The sequence below is a fragment of the Rhipicephalus sanguineus genome, chromosome 6 (genome assembly GCF_013339695.2).
Source record: "Rhipicephalus sanguineus isolate Rsan-2018 chromosome 6, BIME_Rsan_1.4, whole genome shotgun sequence".
Lineage (NCBI taxonomy): Eukaryota > Metazoa > Arthropoda > Arachnida > Ixodida > Ixodidae > Rhipicephalus > Rhipicephalus sanguineus.
Window position 1 is genome coordinate 3,949,498 of NC_051181.1, and position 22,687 is coordinate 3,972,184.

General features: G+C 49.0%; 1 protein-coding gene across 1 annotated transcript in view; it reads right to left on the bottom strand.

Annotated features, from left to right (window-relative positions):
- Window positions 1–2,526: 2,526 nt before the first annotated feature.
- Window positions 2,527–22,687, bottom strand: part of LOC119395578 (uncharacterized) — a 151,210-nt gene continuing 131,049 nt past the window's right edge. Inside the window, exon 4 of the mRNA XM_037662555.2 lies at window positions 2,527–2,896. Coding sequence (XP_037518483.1) covers window positions 2,816–2,896 — 81 coding nt within the window. The 3' untranslated portion in view covers window positions 2,527–2,815. The remainder of the gene's footprint in view (window positions 2,897–22,687) is intronic.

The window sequence follows — 22,687 nt, forward strand, 5'->3', positions numbered from 1 at the left end:
CATGTTGCTGCAGAGCACTGTAATACTCAGCCAAGATTTGTAGCAATTGTGGTGTAAATGTGAAGAAATTAAATGGACGAGAAGATAACTTGCCACCAGCAGGGCTCGACCCTGTAACCTTCGAATAGCGTGTCCGATGATCTACCAATTGGCTGCGGTGGCGGTCGTCCTCCCGTACACTTTATCGGGTATGCCTGCGCATTTAAACCTGGAAGTGTTAATCAGCGCCGCTCGTGGGTGGAACACACTTTTTTCTGCCTGCTGGCGTCACGTACGCGTTATTCGAAGGTTGCAGGTCCCTGCCGGTGGCAAGTTATCTTTTCGTCCACTTTAATTTCTTCTTATTTATATAATTACTACAAATAACATCCTCTATACTTTCATTGGCTGTTTGGTCTGTTAGTTCTCACTAATGTCATGTCCAAGAAAGAAAAAAAAAAATTCACCGAAGATTACAATACTGCCTAATGCGAATTCTGAGCGCAGCTATAGAGGTGTTCTGATTTTGCGATAACTTGAGAGAAACAATTTGAGACACATTGATGTATGTATACTGTTGCATACCACTATTTAAACGCATTGAGCATCTTCACACCCAGATGTCTCAGTGCCTGCGTATAATCCATGTCGCCCTTCTCTTTGACAATTTCTTGCACTGTCCGGTTCAGTTTGAACATACCTCGGTTGGCCTCATACGTGACAAGCACTATCTGAAGATTCACGCTTGAATCTAGGATGGACGCCACCCATGGGTCAAAGTAATTCACCCACCTTTGCTGTACAGTGCGGGGTAGCTACAACTGCCCCATTGAATCATAGTTAATCGTTTCCAAGGCCTGGTGCATGGCTTGGTGCTTGTTTCGGAGGCTCTCGATGTGTTTCTTCTGCACGGCGAGAGTGCTTTTTGTTGTTGTTGTCCTCTGTGCATGGCTCATACCCAATGCAAGGGATCGGCCGAGTAGAGGGTGAATTTTGCTAATATTAGCTTAAGGGTGTCGTTTGTAGGAGCTATTATTAACTAATATAATGAATTGATGTTTCAATTATTGGTAATCATATATTTACATAGGCAGAATTTAAATAGATATTCTTTTAGACTGTCCAATGAATTCCTCAATGGCGAAGAAAACATCCCTGGGACTGTATTCCAGAGTGGTGGCCCCAAAAGAAAGTATAACCGGCTCTGATACTTCCAGGCCCAGCTTTCGAAGAGGTGGCTCTATGATTCTTTTCCTCAGTGCCATGAACCGGCGACTTTGTTCTTTTTGTTTGCTTGCTTGCATGCTTGTTCCTTATATGTGGCGCATACCCACTTTGCTTGCGCCATTCCTGTGGCACGTACTCGTTTACGCGGTTACACCACCGACGGCGATGCCGCTCAACGCAGGGACGGGCGCCCCGAACTATATGTAGCGTTTCTGGCGGCGTTTTCCCGTCGTCGACGCTATAGGTGACGGTAGCCAAAACGTCCACCTCAGGACGGTCCAGACATCACCGGCGTCAGCGTCGGCGCCGGAAGCAGTTCGATGGATGCAGAACCAATCAGCGTGCGGCTGGCAGCGACTTCCGCTACGTAACGGCGTCGTCGCTGCTGCCAAAATGGCTGCCGCCCGCCTCGAATCTAATAAATCGTCGGCGTGCACTGTGTGGCCCTTAAGTTCTCAACTGATGCTTTATTTGACTTAGCTTGTTCCCTGGAAGCTTCGACAGCAAAGCGCTCGTGATATCTCTGAACTATTCCGAGAGCCGTACTCAAGCTCATCGGTAGGCTTAGCAGGAATGACTGTATTGGCCGAATACGTGGCTTCAAAGATGTGCGACAACTTCAAGATCAGAGGCCATATATTACGAGTTTGTGGTTCTTCTTAATGCCAATAGCTGGCGCTACAAGTCAATAAAAAAAATCTTTCGGCGGCACTGTGACTCGTTTTTTGTACCACAAAACCGCAAATGAGACATAAAAGCTATAATCAGGAATATATCTTGTTGGTCCATTGACGGAAACTGTACACTGCTTTTCGAGGTGTCAAGTTCATTCCCTCTGGTCACACTGCGACGCTGAGCTGACGTTGGCCTTAACGCTCCTCATATGGTTTGGCGCCGTCTCTGGCGGCGTTGATGCGACGACGCGGAGGGACGCAACGTCAGAAAACGCCGGCAAAAACGCTGCATATGTTTCGGCCTTAAGAGCTGCGCTATAAAACGAGCCCTTAAAGTTATCTTTTTTTTCGGTAATACTCAGCAGCATGCATAGAGAATGACCCAATGATGATTGGCAATTGTAGGTGGATGTGCAAAATCTTTTATTGTCAGCACATTCCAACCATGGTCTTGCAATACATTGTGAAAATAAGAACAATGTTTGTATGACTGTCATGGCTCAACTATTCATTTGTTTAAAGCAAAATTTTGCAAGGCAGTGGCATCTGCTGAATCACCTGGATGCCACATTTAAATGTCTGTTTTGTCTAAAGTAAATTACAACCATGGCCTTGTCTACAGAAATGAATACAATAAGGCAATCTCTCACTAAAAAGAGCAGTCCATTACTGTTTCATCGAAGGAAAATTTTTCAGTTGACTCAATTGTATACAATGTGCAGCAACAGTTTATTTTGGGTGAAATACTACATGTAAATTTTTGAAAAAGTAAGTGCATATAGTCAAGAGGCAGCTCAAAGGCTCAGCTAGAAAAGCCTGTCCCTCTCATTTGCATCACAGTGGAGAAATGGCCTGAAGCGAAATGAGAGACGATTACAGCGATCGTGTAGATAACCATTTGCGCCACCTGGCTTGCACGAGTCTTTCTGCGCCAGTCATGGCCATGTGATTGGTGTCCGGTGCTTTTTCCTCGGAGGTCCGTCCCCCTCGCCATGGCACCTATTTGTGACACTCCTCTGTAAGGATGAAATTTGTAAATAGAGCAAGCTTAATCAATTGTGAATGACAAACCCAAATATTTACTGAAAGGCTGCAACGTACACCGGAAAATGTTATGCAAAACTATATCACTATACTATGCGTGTTCCCTACCATGCGCCACACGTTGAATGCTGCGCTCTGCGTACACGTCTACCAATGGTCTCGTCTTGTTCCACCAGAAATCGTGTTTAATGCCTAGAAATTCAAAACAGCCCTGTTGGGACACTGAATTGGAATGGAAGCACACAACATGAAAAAAAAAACCCCGAAAAATTTGACAGATCCCACGTTCTGCGGCAGTCGATGTTATTTCGCGCGAATCATGCGGCGGGAAGGTGACTGCGGCGTAAATTTTTTACTGAGCGAAACGTTACCAAATGACGCTAAATGTATGTACAAATTTCATACGCACACACATAGGTTAAAATGTCGCATATGCCTTATATAACCAGTTGTTTACAGTTTGGTAACGCGGCCAACAGCGACATGGTTATTACCAACACCAGACGCAGCAAGCTGATATGTAGTGCTTATACTTGTCCGTTATGACGGAGAACACACGACACGTGTGCGTGTGTGGAAGGGGTTCTTCACGGTTCTTGAACAATGTCATCAACACCGTGATCAGTGAGCACCAGCAACTACACAGGACTTGTCCCGGTTCCGTTCGTGGCCGCGGCAACGAGGGGTCTAGGTGTAGTGAGTTATGAGGTATAGTACAGCTGTTGGAAATCCGGGATGCCTCCGTCGTTTCGTCGACAAACTGTCCGTCGATACAGCCGGCGACATGTCCGAACCTGATGTTACCCTTTGCATTGGTGAGGTATAGGCCATCGGGGCAGGTAGCCCTGGATAGTGCTACGTAGACCAACATCAGTGGATGGCGCTTATCGTATTCGTAGACTACCTGGGCGTATGGTGACCCAGGAAGCATAGTCTACAAAGCGGCTGTCAATCGACCTGACGTCATCCTCGGTCGCGCATGAGGCTATCGCCCAGCCTCGTAAGAAATGAAGAGGACACTGCGTCGTTCTGACGGACCGTGTGCGTGGCATCAATGAATTGGAATGTCGAGAGACCACGTGCCAGCAGTTCGTGTGCACGAGCTCCGACCGACCGGCCATTGTACGTGGTGAACATTATTTATGTAATAACTTTTAATCTTTTATTTATCTACATATTTCGACATTAATTTATTCATCGAGATAGCTAATTATGAACTGTTGCAAGGGCGGGTAAGCAACGCTACAACCACCAGTGACGTTGGACCACAGCTGTTATACTCGGTGAGTGATCATGAAATCGATTCTCACAATGCGTGGGATCTGTCAGGATTTTCAATGTGTACGTTAGCTGTTACTGTGTTGACTGAGACTGTGGATCACCTGTAGCGCATACCCGCACAACACGAACTGTGGTATGCGGGTGTGGCATACTTTTCTTCTTCTTCTGGCACGACACACTTGGGACATAAACTAGTAGTGGGTAGTCTGCTGAGGAAAAAGAAGAGGTAGTTGGAACAATGGCGGAGATACATTAATAAACCGCGCTGTGTTTTCGGAACCGCGTTTCAGAGTGCTATATTTAATTGGTGACCCGGAATACGAACGCGACCTTCCATGGAGCAGCGTGAGCATCTCGACGGCCTCAGCCCTGGTACCGCTGCCACTGCACCCGGCCATGTACCCTCTTCGGGTGTTGTTGGAGGTACTACTACCATAACGCTACCACAGCTGTGGCTTGCGGATCCCTACTTATGGTTCATTCAAGTCGAGAACAAGTTCCGCATTCATCGCATCACGTCAGAAGTTCGCAAGCATGAGCTACTCGTTGAAGCGTTGCCGCCACAGGCAATGGCCGAAATACGCGACATCCTCGTGGGCCCGCCTGGTGACACTCCATATACGACAGTCAAACAGGCTCTTCTTCACCGACTCGTTGCGCCTAAGCATCGGCGCATTCAGCAACTTCTGTGAAACGAAGAGCTCGGGGACCGCCGTCCCACAAAGTTTCTACGTCACCTGCAGCACCTGCTTGGGGACCAGCCGGACGTCTTGGAAACATCCATACTACGTGAGTTGTTTCTACAGCGTCTTCCACCTGCCGTGCGAATGGCTCTTGTCCCAGCTCAGGATAAGACGCTGTCAGAGCTGGCAGAAATGGCCGATGATATGATGGACGTTGCTCCGGCAGTCATAAACGCTGCCCACGTCTCTCCGATTTCCGAAGCAGATTCCCTTCGAGAAACGGTAAAAGATCTCGCAGAGTCGCCAACTTGCGTCTGCAATTGCTGAGCATTCGCAACTTAAATGACCAGCCTCGTCCACACCGACCATCTCTCACGTCGCCTGCTCCGCAACGGCCCCTCCACCAGCCCGAGCACCGCTTTTCACCGCAGAACACCGCAGAACACATGCTACTATCACCGGCGTTTTCGTGCCGCGGCTCGCAGATGTGTGTCGCCCTGCTCATGGCGCATGGGAAACGCTCCGGCCGATCGTCAATAACAGCGGCGGGCGATCAAGGCCAAGCATCAAGCCGCCTATTCCACATCACCGACAGAAACACAGGTCTTCGCTTGCTGGTGGACACTGGAGCAGAAGTCAGCATAATTCCAGCGTCCAAAACTGACCGGCGTCTCCGCGAGAAGTCAACTCCTTTACAAGCGATCAATTCTTCGGCCATCGCAACTTACGGACAGAAGTCTCTGACCCTTGATCTCGATCTCAAGAGGAAACTGCAGTGGTTATTTTGGATAGCAGACGTACGCTACGCAATCTTAGGCGCCGATTTCTTAAGGCATTTTCATCTGCTCGTGGATATGAACCGCTGTCGCCTGGTGGATAGCTATACCGGCTTATCGGTCAATGGTTTTCTGTCACGCGCTACGGCCCTAAACCCCACTTTCGTGAAACCGCCTACGTCACCATATACAGCTCTGCTCAACGAGCTTCCGGAGATTACAACACAGTCTCCAATGGATAAGACCCCCAAGCACACTGTGACCCACTGCATCGTTACCACAGGCCCACCGGTTCACTGCCGCCCTCACCGACTTGGCCCTGATAAACTTCGAATTGCTCGCAACGAGTTTGAGCATATGTTACAGCATCAGATCATTCGTCCGTCATCAAGCTCGTGGTCGTCGGCGCTATACATGGTTCCCAAGAAGAACAATGACTGGCGGCCCTGTGGTGATTATCGGGCTCTCAATGCAGTCACCGTTCCAGATCGATACCCGTTACCCAATATTCAGGACTGTACTGCCTTTTTAACCGGCACAACAGTATACTCGAAGATTGATCTCGTGAAAGCTTATCACCAGATCCCCGTTGAGCCTTCTGACATTCCTAAAGCTGCAATAATTACCCCATTTGGGCTCTATGAGTATTTACGAATGCCTTTCGGTTTGAGAAACGAAGCTCGGACATTTCAGCGTTTTATAGACGAAGTCACAAGAGGCTTGCCGTTTTGTTTCGCCCATATCGACGATCTTCTTGTTGCCAGCAAGGACGCTGAAACGCACAAGGCACATCTACGTGAGCTTTTCACTCGACTGCGTGATTACGACCTTGTCATCAATGTAGAAAAGTGTCAGTTTGGAGCCTCTGAGATAGCATTCCTCGGACATCAGATCACTAAAGATGGCATCACTCCTCTACCTCACAAGGTTCAAGCTATCCTCGAGTACCCGCCTCCCACGTCCATACGTAGTCTGCGACGTTTTCTCGGACTCGTCAATTTTTATCGCCGCTTCATCCCTACATGCTCTACACTGCTGCAGCCTCTGGAAGCACTACTCTCGACTTCGCAAGCCGAGTCAGCCGCACTTCCCTGGGACACGGTCGCGGATCAAGCTTTTGCCGCCGTTAAAACCAAACTCGCCCAGGCCACCCTCCTGCATCACCCTTCACCAACTGCTCCCACTAGCCTCATGGTGGACGCTTCTTCAGAAGCAGTTGGAGCCGCTCTTCATCAATGGATCAATGGTGCATGGGCTCCAATTTCCTTCTTCTCCCGCAAGTTACGCGACAGTGAGCGCCGATACAGTACTTTCGGGCGGGAGCTCCTCGCGGCCTACCTTGCGGTGAAGCATTTCACGTACTTCCTTGAAGGGCGACAATTTGCCATTCTTACCGACCACAAGCCACTTGTTTCGGCTTTACGTTCTTCAGGGGTGGAAGCGGACTTGAGTGTTTTGGAGCAGCTCAGGGAGCAGGAATAATGCAGTTTTGGAGCAGCTTTGGAGCACCAAAATGTGTGCTTTGGAGCAATGCAAGTTAGTTTTGGAGCAGAATTGTAGGGTCAAACATCATTGTTGTTTAATTTTTTAATTTCTGGTAAACAGGAGAAATTCCAACCTTTTTAGAAAACATTGAATACTGATGAACCAACCACGCTTAAAGAAGTGATATATCATCATCATCATCAGCCTGTCTACGCCCCGTGCAGGGCAAAGGCCTCTCCGATGTTCCGCCAATCAACCCGGTCCCGTGCTTTCTGCTGCCCCGTTATACCTACAAACGTCTTAATCTCATCTACCCACTTAATTTTCTGTCTCCCCCTCACGCGTTTGCCATCTCTTGGAATCCACTCGTTACCCTTAATGACCACCGGTTATCCTAGCTGCGGACGTGCTACGTGCCCGGTCCATATCCATTTGTTCTTGATTTCAACTATGATATCCTTAAGCCCCGTTTGTTCCCTGACCCACTCTGCTCTCTTCCTGTCTCTTAAGGTTACACCTATCACTTTCCTTTCCATCGCTCGCTGCGTCGTCCTCAATTTAAGTTGAACCCTCTTTGTGAGTCTATATATATATATATATATATATATATATATATATATATATATATATATATATATATATATATATATATACACACACACACACACACACACCCGCGTACGTGTTATCATTAAAACATCATAGCTGTGATAGAGCACTGACTCAGGAAAACGAGATTGTTTTGAATAGCTACAGCTGACTAGACTGACAAATGAAAAACGTTCATTACCATGAACGTTTTTCAGCAGCGGCGTTTTTGCGCCGCATTTGCCGGGTTGCTACATTTTCGTCAAAAGCCTACGCCGGCTTCAAAAAGTTCCTTCGAAATGCGCGGAGGTCAGCGCCGTCTGGATGCATTGGAAGAAACCAAACAAACACGCGTCTGCACGCTAAAGCCGTTTTCTTTTCTACATCGAGTAGGAAGACGCGGCGGCGCGATTTTGAGATGGCGTTCGTCAAAATGACGCGCGCGACCCTCCGACCACGCGTCAGTCGCGCATGAAATCAAGCCATTCGGGAGGCAACAGCGCGACTTCGCGAAGGCGTTCGTTCGTCAAAAAACACGCGCGTCCCTCCAAACGCGCGTAAATCGAGAAATTGCGTTACGCGCTTCCACCTATTCCCTTCAAGTTCCCTTTCAAGATTTGTCAATTATTGGTGCCGGTTATATGCACGCAAATATGGTACTTGATGTGCGATGATACTAGATGTGTGCAAGCGCACAATTTGTACCCCATGGTTCCGTTTTCCTATTACCTCACATTCGTCTTTTCAGTAATAAACGTTCCAAGTGGTCTATCTTGTTCTTTTTTAACACGAAAGTGTTTTATGCCGGGGTCCACCAAGTACATCCGTCACGGATATGACGTTCATAAAATGGACGCCAACGGGCGAGAAAGAAAAAAACCAAGAAAGAGACACTCCGCTGGGAATCGAACCCAGGACGTTGCGGCCGCGACGGCAAGCGCCCGACGACCTACCGACTATGCTAAGTCGGGAGATGCTAGGCACGGCGCGAACGCGCCTTATATCTTTCACGCATTCTCTTTCGCGACGGGCGGAGCGGGGCGGTGCCGCCGTCTGTGAGAGGTGAAAAGAAGTAATGCTTCACGATCGACACTTACTAGCGCTTACTCCGAGATTGCACGTGATATTGGAGGTCATGGTTAAAGCGTCTCGATACCAGAGAGGTAGACTGGCCGCGCTGGCGTCGCCGAGGCACCCTAGACGCAGTTGCTTTCTTTGCCTTTGGCTTCGTGTTAGCGTGCGTCGGCTCATCGGAGTAGTGCAGCTTTCACGTTCACCAACGGGATTTCTCCGTCGCCGACTGCTTAAATTGCGAGAGCACCAACTAACAAAACTGCTGCAATATGCGTTGCAGAAAGGACGCGATTTCGACGGGCGAATGTCGTGCCTTGGTGGAGCGAGAGCAGCGCCTGCGAGACAGAGGCCAGCGGGACGCACGCGTTTGCGGCTCAGGCTACGAACCTCTACCTCCCGTGTTGCTGAAGCGCAGTGTGTGTCATGTATGCATGATCACAGGCGTCGGCTACCCATTACTAGAAAGCGCACACCGTGCCGTTTCTCTCCTTAATTGACGACGCTTTGAAGAAGTGCATACCGGGTACCAGCGTTGATTATGAGCTTGTTGATATCCTTACGCGGGATTCATGATTCGCTGTGTCCAAATATATGTTCACACCGTCAGCTACCACGACGGTTTAATCATGATCATGGGCGTAGTCGTCGCGATATAGACACGCTGTCAACATGGGTGCATCCACGTCAAACGGTGCTATAGCTGCCAAACACGAATAGACATTGTACAAGCTCTCATATATCATTACACAATAAGCACTACTTCTGTGAAGAGACGTTTCACTTTCGTGTTATACCGATTCCTATGACGGAGGGATCAGCCATGTTTTTGTATATTTCTTCACTTGCCACCTCAGGTACCAAACCACACACAGCAACAGCGGCATGTCATGATGTGCTGCGGATGGTACGAGCTACAGCGTACTCGACCATGACTCGAGCACGAGCCGAGCGCCGGTTCTGACGAGCCAAAAGCGAGCAACGCGACTGATCGCACTAGCGAGACTAAGCTCGTCGCTGCACGAGCGCGTTTACATGCTGCATTTATAACGTCTGAGGGCTTGTGTGCAACGCAACAAATTCTGCATATGGAGAGGCACGCCCTCGCTAAAAAAACCGAAGCCCTGTGAGTGATTTCGCGGTTTGTAGTGGCTTTATTGACCGCAAACGGATAAAACAAATTTTTCGTTCTCATACAGACGTATGAGTTATGACACAAAATCCATATTACACATACAGCTATACAGCGGTTTCCTTAATGCAAAGTTTGTAAATAATGGTCGCGCGTTTACGTCCGCGGCAGCTGCCCGCACTATCCTCATGGCTTCATGTCATATTAAATATTCGCAGTAAATAGAACCGTTTCGACATTATGAAACGTCAACACACTTACTTTTATTCATGTTCGCAATCCCAGGCCACGATGACAGAACCGCCTCGTGCGCGCAGCGCGCCAAAAAACTCCGTTGCCACCGGCGTCACAATCGAAATATGGCCGCACAGCTCAGTTTCTTGTAGCTAGCTCCTACACAGGCTCGCTAGATTTTTTGCGCCTTCGACAAGGTCACGAAAGCGCGCCAAGTGATGTGATGTTGATATAAGCTCGCTTAAGCGCGCCATGACACGGATGACAGCGGCACATGAAGGCACCAAAGGTGGCCTCGGTGATCGGTTCCAGCAGCGCACCGGAGCCCATCGCGGAGGCCGTGCACCAAATACCGCTGGGGAGCAGTTTCGGCGCAATTATGCGTTTTGGAGCAGGATGGCGCAGCAGAAGCGGATTGGCGCAGCAGAAGCGGATTGGCGCAGCGCGGCGCAAATGGCGCAGCACTTCCACCCCTGGTTCTTGCAGTGCCACGCACACTCCTAGAGAACCTCGACACCTTGCTTTCATTGCCGTATTCACCACAGACATACGTTATGTAAAAGGCAGCTTTAACAGTCTTAGTCGTATTACCATCAATGCCACGACAGGCACCACCGACCTTTCATTGTCTTCGCTCGCGGAGGCACAGACATTAGACGATGAGCTTCCACGACTCCGACACTCTACTTCCCTCCGACTGGAACAAGTCAACTTTCCCGACGACGACGTTACGCTCTGGTGCGATGTTTCACACAACTGCACTCGTATCTATGTTCCTTCACAGCTGCGTCGTGCTGTTTTTGACACCCTCCACTCCATCTGCCATCCAGGCGTAAGAACTACGCAACACCTGGTCACTGAACGCTATGTCTCGCCGCGCATACGCGCTAACATTCATGACTGGGTTCGCACTTGCACAGCGTGTTAGCGTATCAAGGTACAACGGCACACCAAGCCTCTATGGGGAAAATTCCCTGTCCCTGATGCACGTTTCGACACCATTCATTTAGACATTGTCGGGTCTTTACCTCCATGTCGGGGAAATACGTATTTGCTTACGTGTATTCACAGGTACACTAGGTGGCCTGAAGCAACCCCAATGCCTGACATCACGGCAGAAACAGTTGCTCGAACCTTTCTTGCTACCTGGATTAGCCGTTTCGGTGTACAATCAACGGTGACTACTGATCGAGGCAGACAGTTTGAGTCAGCGCTTTTCACCTCTGTCACATCTCTACTGGGTTGTGCGCGTATTCGCACAACTGCGTATCATCCAGCATCAAATGGCTTGGTAGAGAGACTCCACCGTCATCTAAAAGCAGCACTCGCCTCGCAGCCTCACGCCGAACATTGGGTATCACATCTCCCCATCGTGCTTCTCGGCCTGCGTTCAACACTTCGGCCAGAACTTGCCTGCTCTGTAGCCGAGATGGTTTATGGCTGCACACTCCGTTTGCCTGGTGACCTCGTCAGCCCCGTTACTACGCAGAGTGTTTCGGATCCATCTTCTTTCGTCCAGCGTCTGCGGATCTTCATGCAAAACTTGCGCCCATCACCAACTTCAGCTCATACTAAGAACGACGTTTTTCTGCCGGCAAACCTACAGACATCTTCACACGTTTTTGTTCGTGTCGATGCGTCTCGCCGTGCTCTTCAGCCTCGCTATGACGGTCCTTTCCCAGTCATCAAGCGTTCTGAACATCATTTTACAATCCTGCGTAATGGGCATGAAGACACAGTCAGCATTGAAAGGATCAAGCGGGCACCCATTCTGACAAGCTCCGTCTAATCATTTTTTTTTCTTCAAGTGCCCACGGCCACTTGTCTGCATGGGGGGCCTATCTGTGGCATTTTCTTCTTCTTCTGGCACGACACACTTGGGACATAAACTAGTAGTGGATAGTCTCCTGAGGAGAAGGAAGAGGCTATAGTTGGAACAATGGCGGAGATACATTAATAAACCGCGCTGTGTTTTCGGAACCGCGTTTCAGAGTGATATACGGGTATGTGTCACATGCGACTGAGAGAAATGATTTCATGACGTACGCGACAGGCGTTTTGCGTTATTCATGTCATGACCAGTGAATCGTGTTAGTCATACACTGATCCCCTGCTATGCCAATTTTGGTATATTACAAGTTCTGCAGACGACCAGGAGCGCGCCCAGACGTAGGCGGCTAGATAGACACATAGATACGTAGATAGAAACGGCCAAAGTGCCTGAGGTTCGCTAAGAAATGCATCGCACTTAAAATCCGGCACATATCCCACGCACTGTGGGAATCGGTGTAATGTGAAGCAGCCAGCAAAGAGCTGCATATATCGCCGTGTTTGTCTTTGAGGCAAAAGAAGTCATTCATGTCACGATATCTTCTGCACTATATATCGCATGTTTGTCATGCGTGCATGCATTCATGTACAATCTGCGTATACCATGCTAATGAAACGCATATTCTGGTATATACAATGCACGACCTGTCATTTATGTTCCTCACGCACTCATGTCATGCCATACCAATTTTGTATATATCCACCTAACAAAACCGCGGGAAGGGCAACAAGACAGTGTCATGTAAATCATACCATACATGAGATGAATGTCATGATTCGCATGTTAGGACCTGTCATTTATGTTCGTCGTAAAGTCACGTCACGCATACCAATTTTGGTGCGTATCAAGCAAGCGAAACGGCCGCAAGAGCACCACGAGCGTGGCATGTAAATCATGCCCTACGTGACATGCATACGATTTTCATCTTACCACCTGTCATTTATGTTCATCATACAGTCGCGCCAAGCGATGCCAATTTTGGTGTATATCAAGCAAGCGAAACGGCCGCGAGCGCACAGTGAGTGTGGCATGTAAATCATGCCCTACGTGACATGAAAGTCATGATTTTGATGTTACCACCTACAGTGTGTCGGAACGAAACGAAAATCGAAAACGAAAAAAAAAAAACCATATTTTTGACCGGGACGAAAACGTAACCGAAACTTTATTATTTCGTTCCGGAGTGAAACCGAAATTTTTTTCGATCGTTTTTCGGTTCACGAGAAAACTTCGCAATCCGGAACAACTGAGCTCATGCAGCGTGCATATTTCAGAGTACAGTATTAGCGCGTACCTCAGGTAGGAATTCCAAAGCAAAGATATGTTGAAATTGTGCGAAAAACAAAAGCAGTGGCAACCAGAGATGTTTATATTAACGCAAGTGCACTTTTGCGCGCCTGTCACGCAGGCCAAAGTGGAGAGGGCATTGTCGGCGCTGAAGTTCGTTACAGCGAAAGCTATTATGAGATCACAACAGCTGATTTTGGCGCAATATTGTCCGCCGCCGGCGGTGTCTGTGACCGCTATCGCGTGAAATAAGAAAAAAATTCCACAGCATATCCACGGGGTGAATGATGATGAGTGGGGCGAAGCTCCGGAGGGAATCATCGGTAAACCGTGAATAGAGCAACTGCTCTATGTCTGAGTTATTAACAGCTAGAGCAAATGTTCTATGTCTGAGTTATTGATATGGTAATGTTGAAAAAAATGAACAAGGAGTGGAACCGAGGGGTGCAAGGTGTCGTTAACTTTGATATCATAAACAAAGTAAACACTGCATGAGGATTTCAACTTTATTGATTTCGCTTACTTGGTCATATTTTGAAATTTGCTTAGTAGCCTCCTTCAGGGTAGAGTTTCCTTTAGCAAGGAGTAGTTGGCGACTTTAGATTTTGCGAATACCATTATGCTCAATGCCGGAAATAATGAGTTCATCTGCACTAGAAAGCAATGCTCTGCTTGATTCCACTTGGTCTTCAAGACCTTCCTGTCATTCTGCATCAGTTCTTCTGAAAAACGTAGTTTTCAAGGCACGTTCGCGGCCCGCGCACACGGATTGAAAACGGAACTACCGTTTGCCGCAACCGCCGCGCACGAAAGCACCGTGGCTGTCGATACGATCACGTATGGCGACGACGAAACTACGAAAGGCACGCGCATCCAACGCTCACCGAGTCAGAGCGATGCTGCTTTTCGCAAACGCTGCGGACAAAACCGCGGCAGATGCGATACTAGATAGCAATGAAAGACGTAGTTTTGAAAGCACATGCGCGGCAAGCGCACACGGAACTACCGTTTGCCGCAACCGCCGCGCACGAAACCGCGGTCGCCATCGACACGATCACGTATGGTGACTGCGCAGCTCCGAAGGTACGCGGCTCACGCAGGGGTAGATTATAGGCGATAAAGCCTTTCGGTGTTCTTGTCGTTCTTCGCTTGCGACTATGGTGGAGCGGACTTTGACACTTCGTTTTCAGTTGGCAGCACGAGGTGCAACAGCCAAAATAGGATTCGGACAGCGCCTCCTCTATTTTTCAGTACCTGGGCGAACGCTCTCCTCGGGCCGTCGCGCGCGCGCTCCGCGTCCGCTCGCCGCTGCCGCGTGGTGGCGCTGTGCAAGTAGACTATGGGTGGCGCATCTATTTCCACTTGGAAATAGATGCGAAACAGCAAAGAACGCAGATGCCGCATGTTCGCGTGTCTTTCCATCTCCGCTGTAAGTATTGCGCAGGCAGACTGTCAGGCCGTGCTGCCGGTTCGATACTTGCACTAAAGTCTGATAGTATTCGCGGTTTATTTCCCATTTCAATCTATTGCAACCGCCTCAATGCCTTAGTATGTCATACTGTTGTCTTTCACTCTGCAAATGGAAGTGAAAGAAATCACGCTTGTCTTTTTACGCAAAGGAGAGCAACCGACGAAGATGTAGTACTAGAGAATTTCAATTGGAAGAAGGCCGAAGGAAAAATTCCTAAGCGCACTACTCCGGGCTTAGATGGGGTTCCCGTCAGCCTCATTAACGAACTCGGACATAACACTAAAGAAGCACTGCTGAAAGCCGTAGAAAAGTGCTTACAGGAGAGGGAAATACCAGACAGTTGGAGAAAAAGTAGAATGAACTTAATCTATAAAGGCAAGGGAGAAAAGGATAACATTCGCTCGTATAGACCGCTAACAATTACATCGGTGCTATACAGGTTGGCGATGCAGGCAGTAAAATTAAAAATAGAAGCGTGGGTAGAACAAAATGATATTTTGGGAGAACTTCAGAATGGATTTCGAATCGACAGGCGGTTAGACGATAATCTGTTTGTTCTTACCCAGTGTATAGAAATATCTAAAATAGAAAACAGGCCCTTATACGTAGCTTATCTAGATATCACCGGGGCGTATGACAACGTTAATCAGGAAATTTTGTGGGATATATTGAAGGAAGTGGGCATAGGTGACGACTGTGTACAGCTTTTGAGGGAAATATACCGAGGAAATACAGTTTGTATAGAATGGGAAGGAATAAGTAGCAAGGACAGCGTTGAAATTAGCAAGGGGCTGAGACAGGGATGCCCTTTGTCCCCGCTGTTATTCATGCTGTACATGGCGAGGATGGAAAAAGCGCTAGAAGGTAGCAACATTGGATTTAATTTGTCACACAAACAGGTCGGAGCGATGGTTGAGCAGAAGCTTCCAGGTCTATTTTATGCTGATGATATTGTCTTATTTGCGGACAGTCAAGATGATATACAGCGACTGGCAGATATATGCGGAAGGGAGTGTGAGGCTCTAGGACTAGGATTTAGTGCAACAAAATGTGGATTGATGGTATTCAATGATCACGGAGACCATACGGTATTAATACAGGGCCAAAAAATACCGAGGGTAAGCGAGTACAAGTACCTCGGAGTATGGGTAAATGAGGGGGATAGATATATGGAGGTACAAGAGAAAGCATCGGTAGCAAAGGGAAAGAGGAATGCTGCAATTATGAAGCACAGAGCTTTATGGGGATACAATAGGTACGAGGTGCTTCGAGGGCTGTGGAAGGGTGTGATGGTTCCGGGGCTTACATTTGGGAACTCAGTGGTGTGCATGAAGTCAGAGGTGCAATCAGGAATGGATGTAAATCAAAGGACGGTGGGCCGCCTCGCGTTGGGCGCTCACGGGAAGACGACAAATGAGGCGGTAAAGGGTGATATGGGATGGACAGGCTTTGAAGTGAGGGAAGCGCAGAGCAAAATGAGATTCGAAGAGAGGCTGAGGAAAATGAAGAAGAGTAGATGGGCAGAGAAGGTTTTCAGGTATTTGTATAGAAAAGCGTTGACACGCAGTGGAGAAAAAGAACTAGGAGGCTCACCAGTAAATATACGGCTGGCAGTGCGGGCGATATGGCAACAAGGAGCATTAAGCGGAAGGTCAGAGAGGCGGAGAAGACTTATTGGATGACAGCGATGGAAAAGAAGCCGGCTCTGAGTAACTACCGAAAAGGAAAAAACGAAATAAGGAGGGAAAGGTTTTATGATAATTCAAGGGGAAGCGCTTTACTGTTTGAAGCAAGGTCGGGCTGCCTTAGAACGCGTAGTTATAAAGCGAGATTTAGTAACGAAGAAGAACAATGTACATGCTGCGGGGGAACTAAGGAAACGATGGAACATGTACTGATTGAATGTGGCGATATTCACCCAGGTATACGTGTGGGCACGAGTCTACATGAAGCCTTGGGTTTTAGGGACAACAATGGAAAGCTGAACACGTCCGCGATAGAAATAAGTAAGAGACGGTTAGAGTATTGGTGGCAGAAAAGTAGAGATAAAGAACAAAAATAAATAATGGGGGAAAAATAAGGTCATTCTGCCTTAAGAGGCAGAGAGATGGACCGTGAATTTATATTTTTGGTATAATAACATAGATTTAATCAATGTAGATAAGGTATTAGGCCAACATGAAACAAGGAAGTTTTTTTTTTTTTTTTTTCTCTTCGAGCCTGGTGGCAGACATGTCACCGCCCCGTTTTAAAGGGGACGCTCATAGCATCCATCCATCCATGGGAAGCTGGCGCTGAACGGCCGCGCGTATCACGAAGCTCACGAATTCGTGTATGCATCCGAGTTTAATTGCATTTGTGCTTCTTGCAGGCTTTCACAGGTACAGGGGGATGGAAAAAAACGCGGACATAGCGGCGCGCTGTTTTCATCCCGCTCTAACCGTGGCGGCAATAAAAAGATGCTAGATGGTCTTTTAAATTGTGCCATGGATGCCGTCATGTTCTCATCAGTCATCGAGGCTATAACCACTTGGAAATAGATGCGAAACAGCAAAGAACGCAGATGCCGCATGTTCGCGTGTCTTTCCATCTCCGCTGTAAGTATTGCGCAGGCAGACTGTCAGGCCGTGCTGCCGGTTCGATACTTGCACTAAAGTCTGATAGTATTCGCGGTTTATTTCCCATTTCAATCTATTGCAACCGCCTCAATGCCTTAGTATGTCATACTGTTGTCTTTCACTCTGCAAATGGAAGTGAAAGAAATCACGCTTGTCTTTTTTTTATTTCCCTTTATCGATAAAGAAAAAAAATTTCACAGGGCCCCTTATGCATTCATCTAAGACGACTCAAAGGCGAAAGCCGTCTTCTTCTTTTTCTTCTAGTCAATGTATTGAACATTTCCTGCCTCCCTCCGAGATATTTCTGTGCCTAACGTGGTTTTCTTACAGCCTCAAGGATCTGAGGCAGTGCAAGCTTTCTGCACATCAGCGGAGGCATGCACTGCCTCCGTGATCGGCCCATTCTGACCAAGCGAAGATGTAATATGACGACGTCACGTTATGTGACGTCACGACGATGTCACAAAATTTTATGATCTGTGACGTCATATGATCACGTCATCACGTAATTATTTTTTGCATCGCTTGTGCTGACGCCGCCGACGGTCAATTTTTGCGTTTGATGAGGCATCTAAGGCTTTCGCCTTAATACACTGTTCGGCTGTCGTACATGAAATTCCAGCTACCGCTGGTGTTCGGTAGAGGTGGCTTGCAGTAATTAGGCGGGATAATTGGTCTCCTAATACGTCTTCAAACTACACTAGAATATGCAGCCGTCGTTTACGATGCGAAGATTTCATAGAATATAAGAAGCGGCGGCTTACGAAGGATGCAGTAGCGTCACTCTGTGCAGACTACCCTTCACGTTTGCAGTCCAAGGTAACAACTGAATCAAGCATGGCAAGTATCCCTAAACGTGACCGTGTTGCGTCCGAACAGTTAACGAATGCATGTAGTACCAGTAGCAACGCTGCCTCGCGATCGCCGCCATGTGCATGCAGCGCTGGCATTACGTCCCGAAGCTGAAGAATCGGAGCCCATGGACACTACATGCGCTACCGGCGAAACAACCGACAATCATTATGTACGTTGTCACTGGAAGCAGCTTAGTGACATTTCATGCTATTTAACGCATGAACTCACGGCTTGCGTATAGTGTGCTACACCAGTAGACGGTAGCATGCATCGGGGAACTTTAAGTGCCCAAGCTTTCAGTATTAGCTCTTGGCAAATGCTGCTTTCGAAAATCGACTTCCAGACAGTCAATAACCGACTCTCAGTCAAGCGAACATAACGGTGACAAAACATTTTCCGCGCATCACTGGCATGCGCTCTCTGGAATCGAGCTAGCAGACGACGCGCGAGCGTCTCGATCAAATAGCCGCGAAAGACACATGCCTTCGAAATGGGCTGGTTGCCCAGAACGACAAGTGCTTCATGATTCCAGTTTGCAGTTTTCATTACACTTTAAACAACGCGAATACAGCCGAAAACTGAACCATATAGCAGCTTCGAATGCAGCCACGGCGTTCGTTTCCGCGAGCGACGACGCGACAGCTGGTCTACTACGGTGGCGGCGCCCGGCGGCTAAAAGCCGCACTAACGCCGACGGTCGCTTCCCATTGCGCTCCGCTCCTTCGCCCAGGCACAGAAAAATAGAGGAGGCGCTGATTCGGAGCAACTCTTGGAGCTGGGAAATTTGCTTTTGGAGCAGGTTACGGGAAAAAAATTCCGTTTTGGAGCACAAAATTCCAAGTTTGGGGCAGACTCACAAACAAAGCTTGCTTTTAGAACAGTAACAAAAAAAAAATCCAAATCTTTCGATGTCACCACAATGATGTTTTCAGCGCATAACATGCTGAACAAGACCAACGAATTATGCGGAAACCAGTAAGGCCTTATGCATGATGAATTTGCACCAAGGTTTTGCACCAAGGTCCTTTACACCTGGCCTACACCACCGGCTGATCACGTCATTGTTGCAGTCCACTTCATTCAGCACCGATGCGGTGAATTTTGTATTTCGCAGTGTTAAGAAGATCTATAAGGAGGAAGCCCATTTTAACGATAGCCACCACATGCATATATAGTTCAAGAGAAAAGTCTAAGTCCGGTGTGTTGTGCCATGCAACGTCTAAGACAAACCAGGAAAAATGTGAATGTGCAATCTTCGTAAGTGCGCCCTCTCCCCTTATCTTATATATACTGTCACGTGGTCGTGACGTCGACGAACACAGCAGTCGGCGTTTGTAGGATGAAACTGTTTATTTGGCCGACCTTGTGGCCGGAAAATGAGAACTAGAACTACAGCAGTGCACGCTGTACAATGATAGCGGCGAACAGGGCGTCGTCCGTCGATCAACTGACAAGCGATCAAGCGCGTCTGCTTTTATACAGGCGCTATCGAACTTTCCAGCAATATCGCTGGTGGCGGCGTTATCTCTCGACAAAGCTGGAACATTCGCGTGCGGGGCGCAATCTTAACAAACCGATCTACTACAATCGCGACGCTTCTAGAATACTACTTCGCGGACAGCGTCGAGCGTTGATAACCGTCCCTGCCGGTCAAAGCCGAATACATCAAAACAAGACAAGAAGTGGGCGTGGCATTGCCCCCCTCTGAAAAAGCATCGTCCCGATGCTTATGAAAGAACATAGAAGAGAAAAAAAAACAAAACAAAACAAGTGTATACAGAAATAAATTACAATAACGAAGGAAAAAAATAGTCCCCAGGCTCGCTAACGCGCAAAAAACGGCTTAAGGCGCACGACATGGACGACTTCAGGTCGCGCACGGCGCCGCTGAGAGTTCGTAATGCCGTCAGGGGCAACCTCATAGTCGAGTGCGCCGAGGCGTCGAAGTACCCTGTACGGTCCGAAGTATCGTCGAAGAAGCTTCTCACTAAGTCCTCGTCGGCGTATTGGCGTCCATACCCATACACGGTCACCGGGTTGGTATTCCATGTGGCGTCGTCGAAGGTTGTAGCGGCGGCTGTCAGTCGTCTGCTGGTTCTTTATCCGTAGGCGGGCGAGCTGTCGTGCTTCTTCGGCGCGCTGTAGGTAGGTGGTCACGTCGATGTTTTCCTCGTCGGTCACGTTTGGTAGCATGGCGTCGAGCGTCGTTGCCGGGCTCCGTCCGTAGACCAACTTGTATGGCGTCATCTGCGTCGTTTCCTGTACGGCCGTGTTGTACGCGAAGGTCACGTACGGAAGGATGGCGTCCCACGTCTTGCGTTCGACGTCGACGTACATGGCCAGCATGTCGGCGATGGTCTTATTTAGACGCTCGGTGAGGCCGTTGGTCTGTGGTGGTGGTACGCGGTGGTGCGGCGATGGCTTGTGTGGCTGTATTCCAAGATCGCCTGAGTTAGGTCAGCCGTGAACGCCGTACCTCTGTCGGTTATGAGAACCTCTGGGGCGCCGTGTCGAAGGACGATGCTCTCAACGAAGAACTTGGCTACCTCAGCGGCACTGCCTTTGGGCAGGGCTTTTGTTTCGGCGTAGCGGGTGAGGTAGTCGGTAGCCACGACGATCCATTTATTTCCGCAAGTCGACGTTGGGAACGGCCCCAGGAGGTCCATCCCGATCTGCTGGAATGGTCACCGAGGAGGCTCGATCGGCTGAAGGAAGCCTGCTGGTCTTGTGGGCGGTGTCTTCCGTCGCTGACAGTCTCGGCACGTCCTTACGTAGCGAGTGACGTCGGCGGCAAGGCGCGGCCAGTAGTACTTTTCGTGTACTCGTGCGAGCGTTCGGGAAAGTCCGAAGTGTCCGGCCGGCGGGTCGTCGTGCAGGGCATGCAAAATTTCTGGTCGCAGTCCCGAAGGTACAACGATAAGGTAGCTGGCTCGGGCCGGAGAGAAGTTCTTTACGAGGACGTTGTTTTTCAAAGAAAATGATGCCAATCCTCGCCTGAATACTTTTGGGACAACGATGGTCCTGCCCTCTAGGTATTCCACTAGACCCTTCAGTTCAGGGTCGGCTCGCTGTCGTTCGGCGAAGTCATCGGCACTTATGGCTCCCAAGAAGCTGTCATCGTCCTGGTCGTCGGGCGTTGGTGGGTCGACGGGGGCACGAGACAAGCAGTCGGCGTCGGAGTGTTTCCTTCCGGACTTGTACACGACAGTAATGTCAAATTCTTGAAGTCTCAGGCTCCACCGTGCGAGGCGACCTGAAGGGTCCTTCAAGTTAGCTAGCCAACACAAGGCGTGATGGTCGCTCACAACTTTGAAGGGCCTGCCGTAGAGATAGGGGCGGAACTTTGACGTAGCCCAGATGATGGCGAGGCACTCCTTTTCTGTTGTGGAATAGTTGACCTCTGCTTTAGACAGCGACCGGCTAGCATGACTGATAACCCTTTCCAGTCCGCCCGCCCGCTGCACAAGGACGGCGCCGAGTCCTATGCTGCTTGCATCGGTGTGAATTTCCGTATCGGCGTATTCGTCGAAATGCGCAAGTATCGGAGGTGCCTGCAGGCGTCGTTTCAGTTCATGAAATGCTTCGACTTGCGCTGTTTGCCACCTGAATTCGACGTCGGTCTTCGTGAGCTGCGTTAGTGGCTCGGCGATCCGTGAAAAGTCTTTGACAAAGCGTCTGTAATAGGCGCACAAGCCGAGAAATCGGCGCACGGCCTTCTTGTCGGTGGGTGGCGGGAAAGCGGCGCTGGCAGTTGTTTTCTGCGGGTCTGGGAGCACTCCAGTCTTGCTGATCACGTGACCCAGAAACAAGAGCTCCTCGTACGCGAAGCGGCACTTTTCTGGCTTCAGGGTGAGCCCGGAGTTCTTGATTGCTTGAAGTACGGATTGAAGTCGCTGGAGGTGTTCGTCGAAGTTCGAGGAATACACAACGACGTCGTCCAAGTAAACAAGGCAAGTCTGCCACTTCAAGCCAGCTAATACAGTATCCATGATTCGTTGGAAAGTCGCAGGTGCCGAGCAAAGACCGAAGGGCATGACCTTGAACTCGAACAGGCCGTCCGGCGTTATAAAGGCGGTCTTTTCTCGGTCTCTCTCGTCGACTTCAATTTGCCAGTAGCCGGTCTTGAGGTCCATCGACGAAAAGTAATTCGCGTTGTGGAGTCAATCCAGGGTGTCGTCTATCCGTGGGAGAGGGTATACGTCCTTCTTTGTGATTTTGTTCAGGCGACGATAATCGACGCAGAAACGTAGGGTCCCATCCTTCTTCTTCACTAACACCACGGGAGACGCCCACGGGCTGTTGGACGGCTGGATGATGTCGTCGCGTAGCATTTCATCGACTTGTTTCTTAACGGCCTCCCGTTCCCGCGTCGAAACCCGGTAGGGACTCTGACGGAGTGGTCGAGCATTTTCTTCTGTTATGATGCGGTGCTTAGCAAGGGGCGTTTGTCG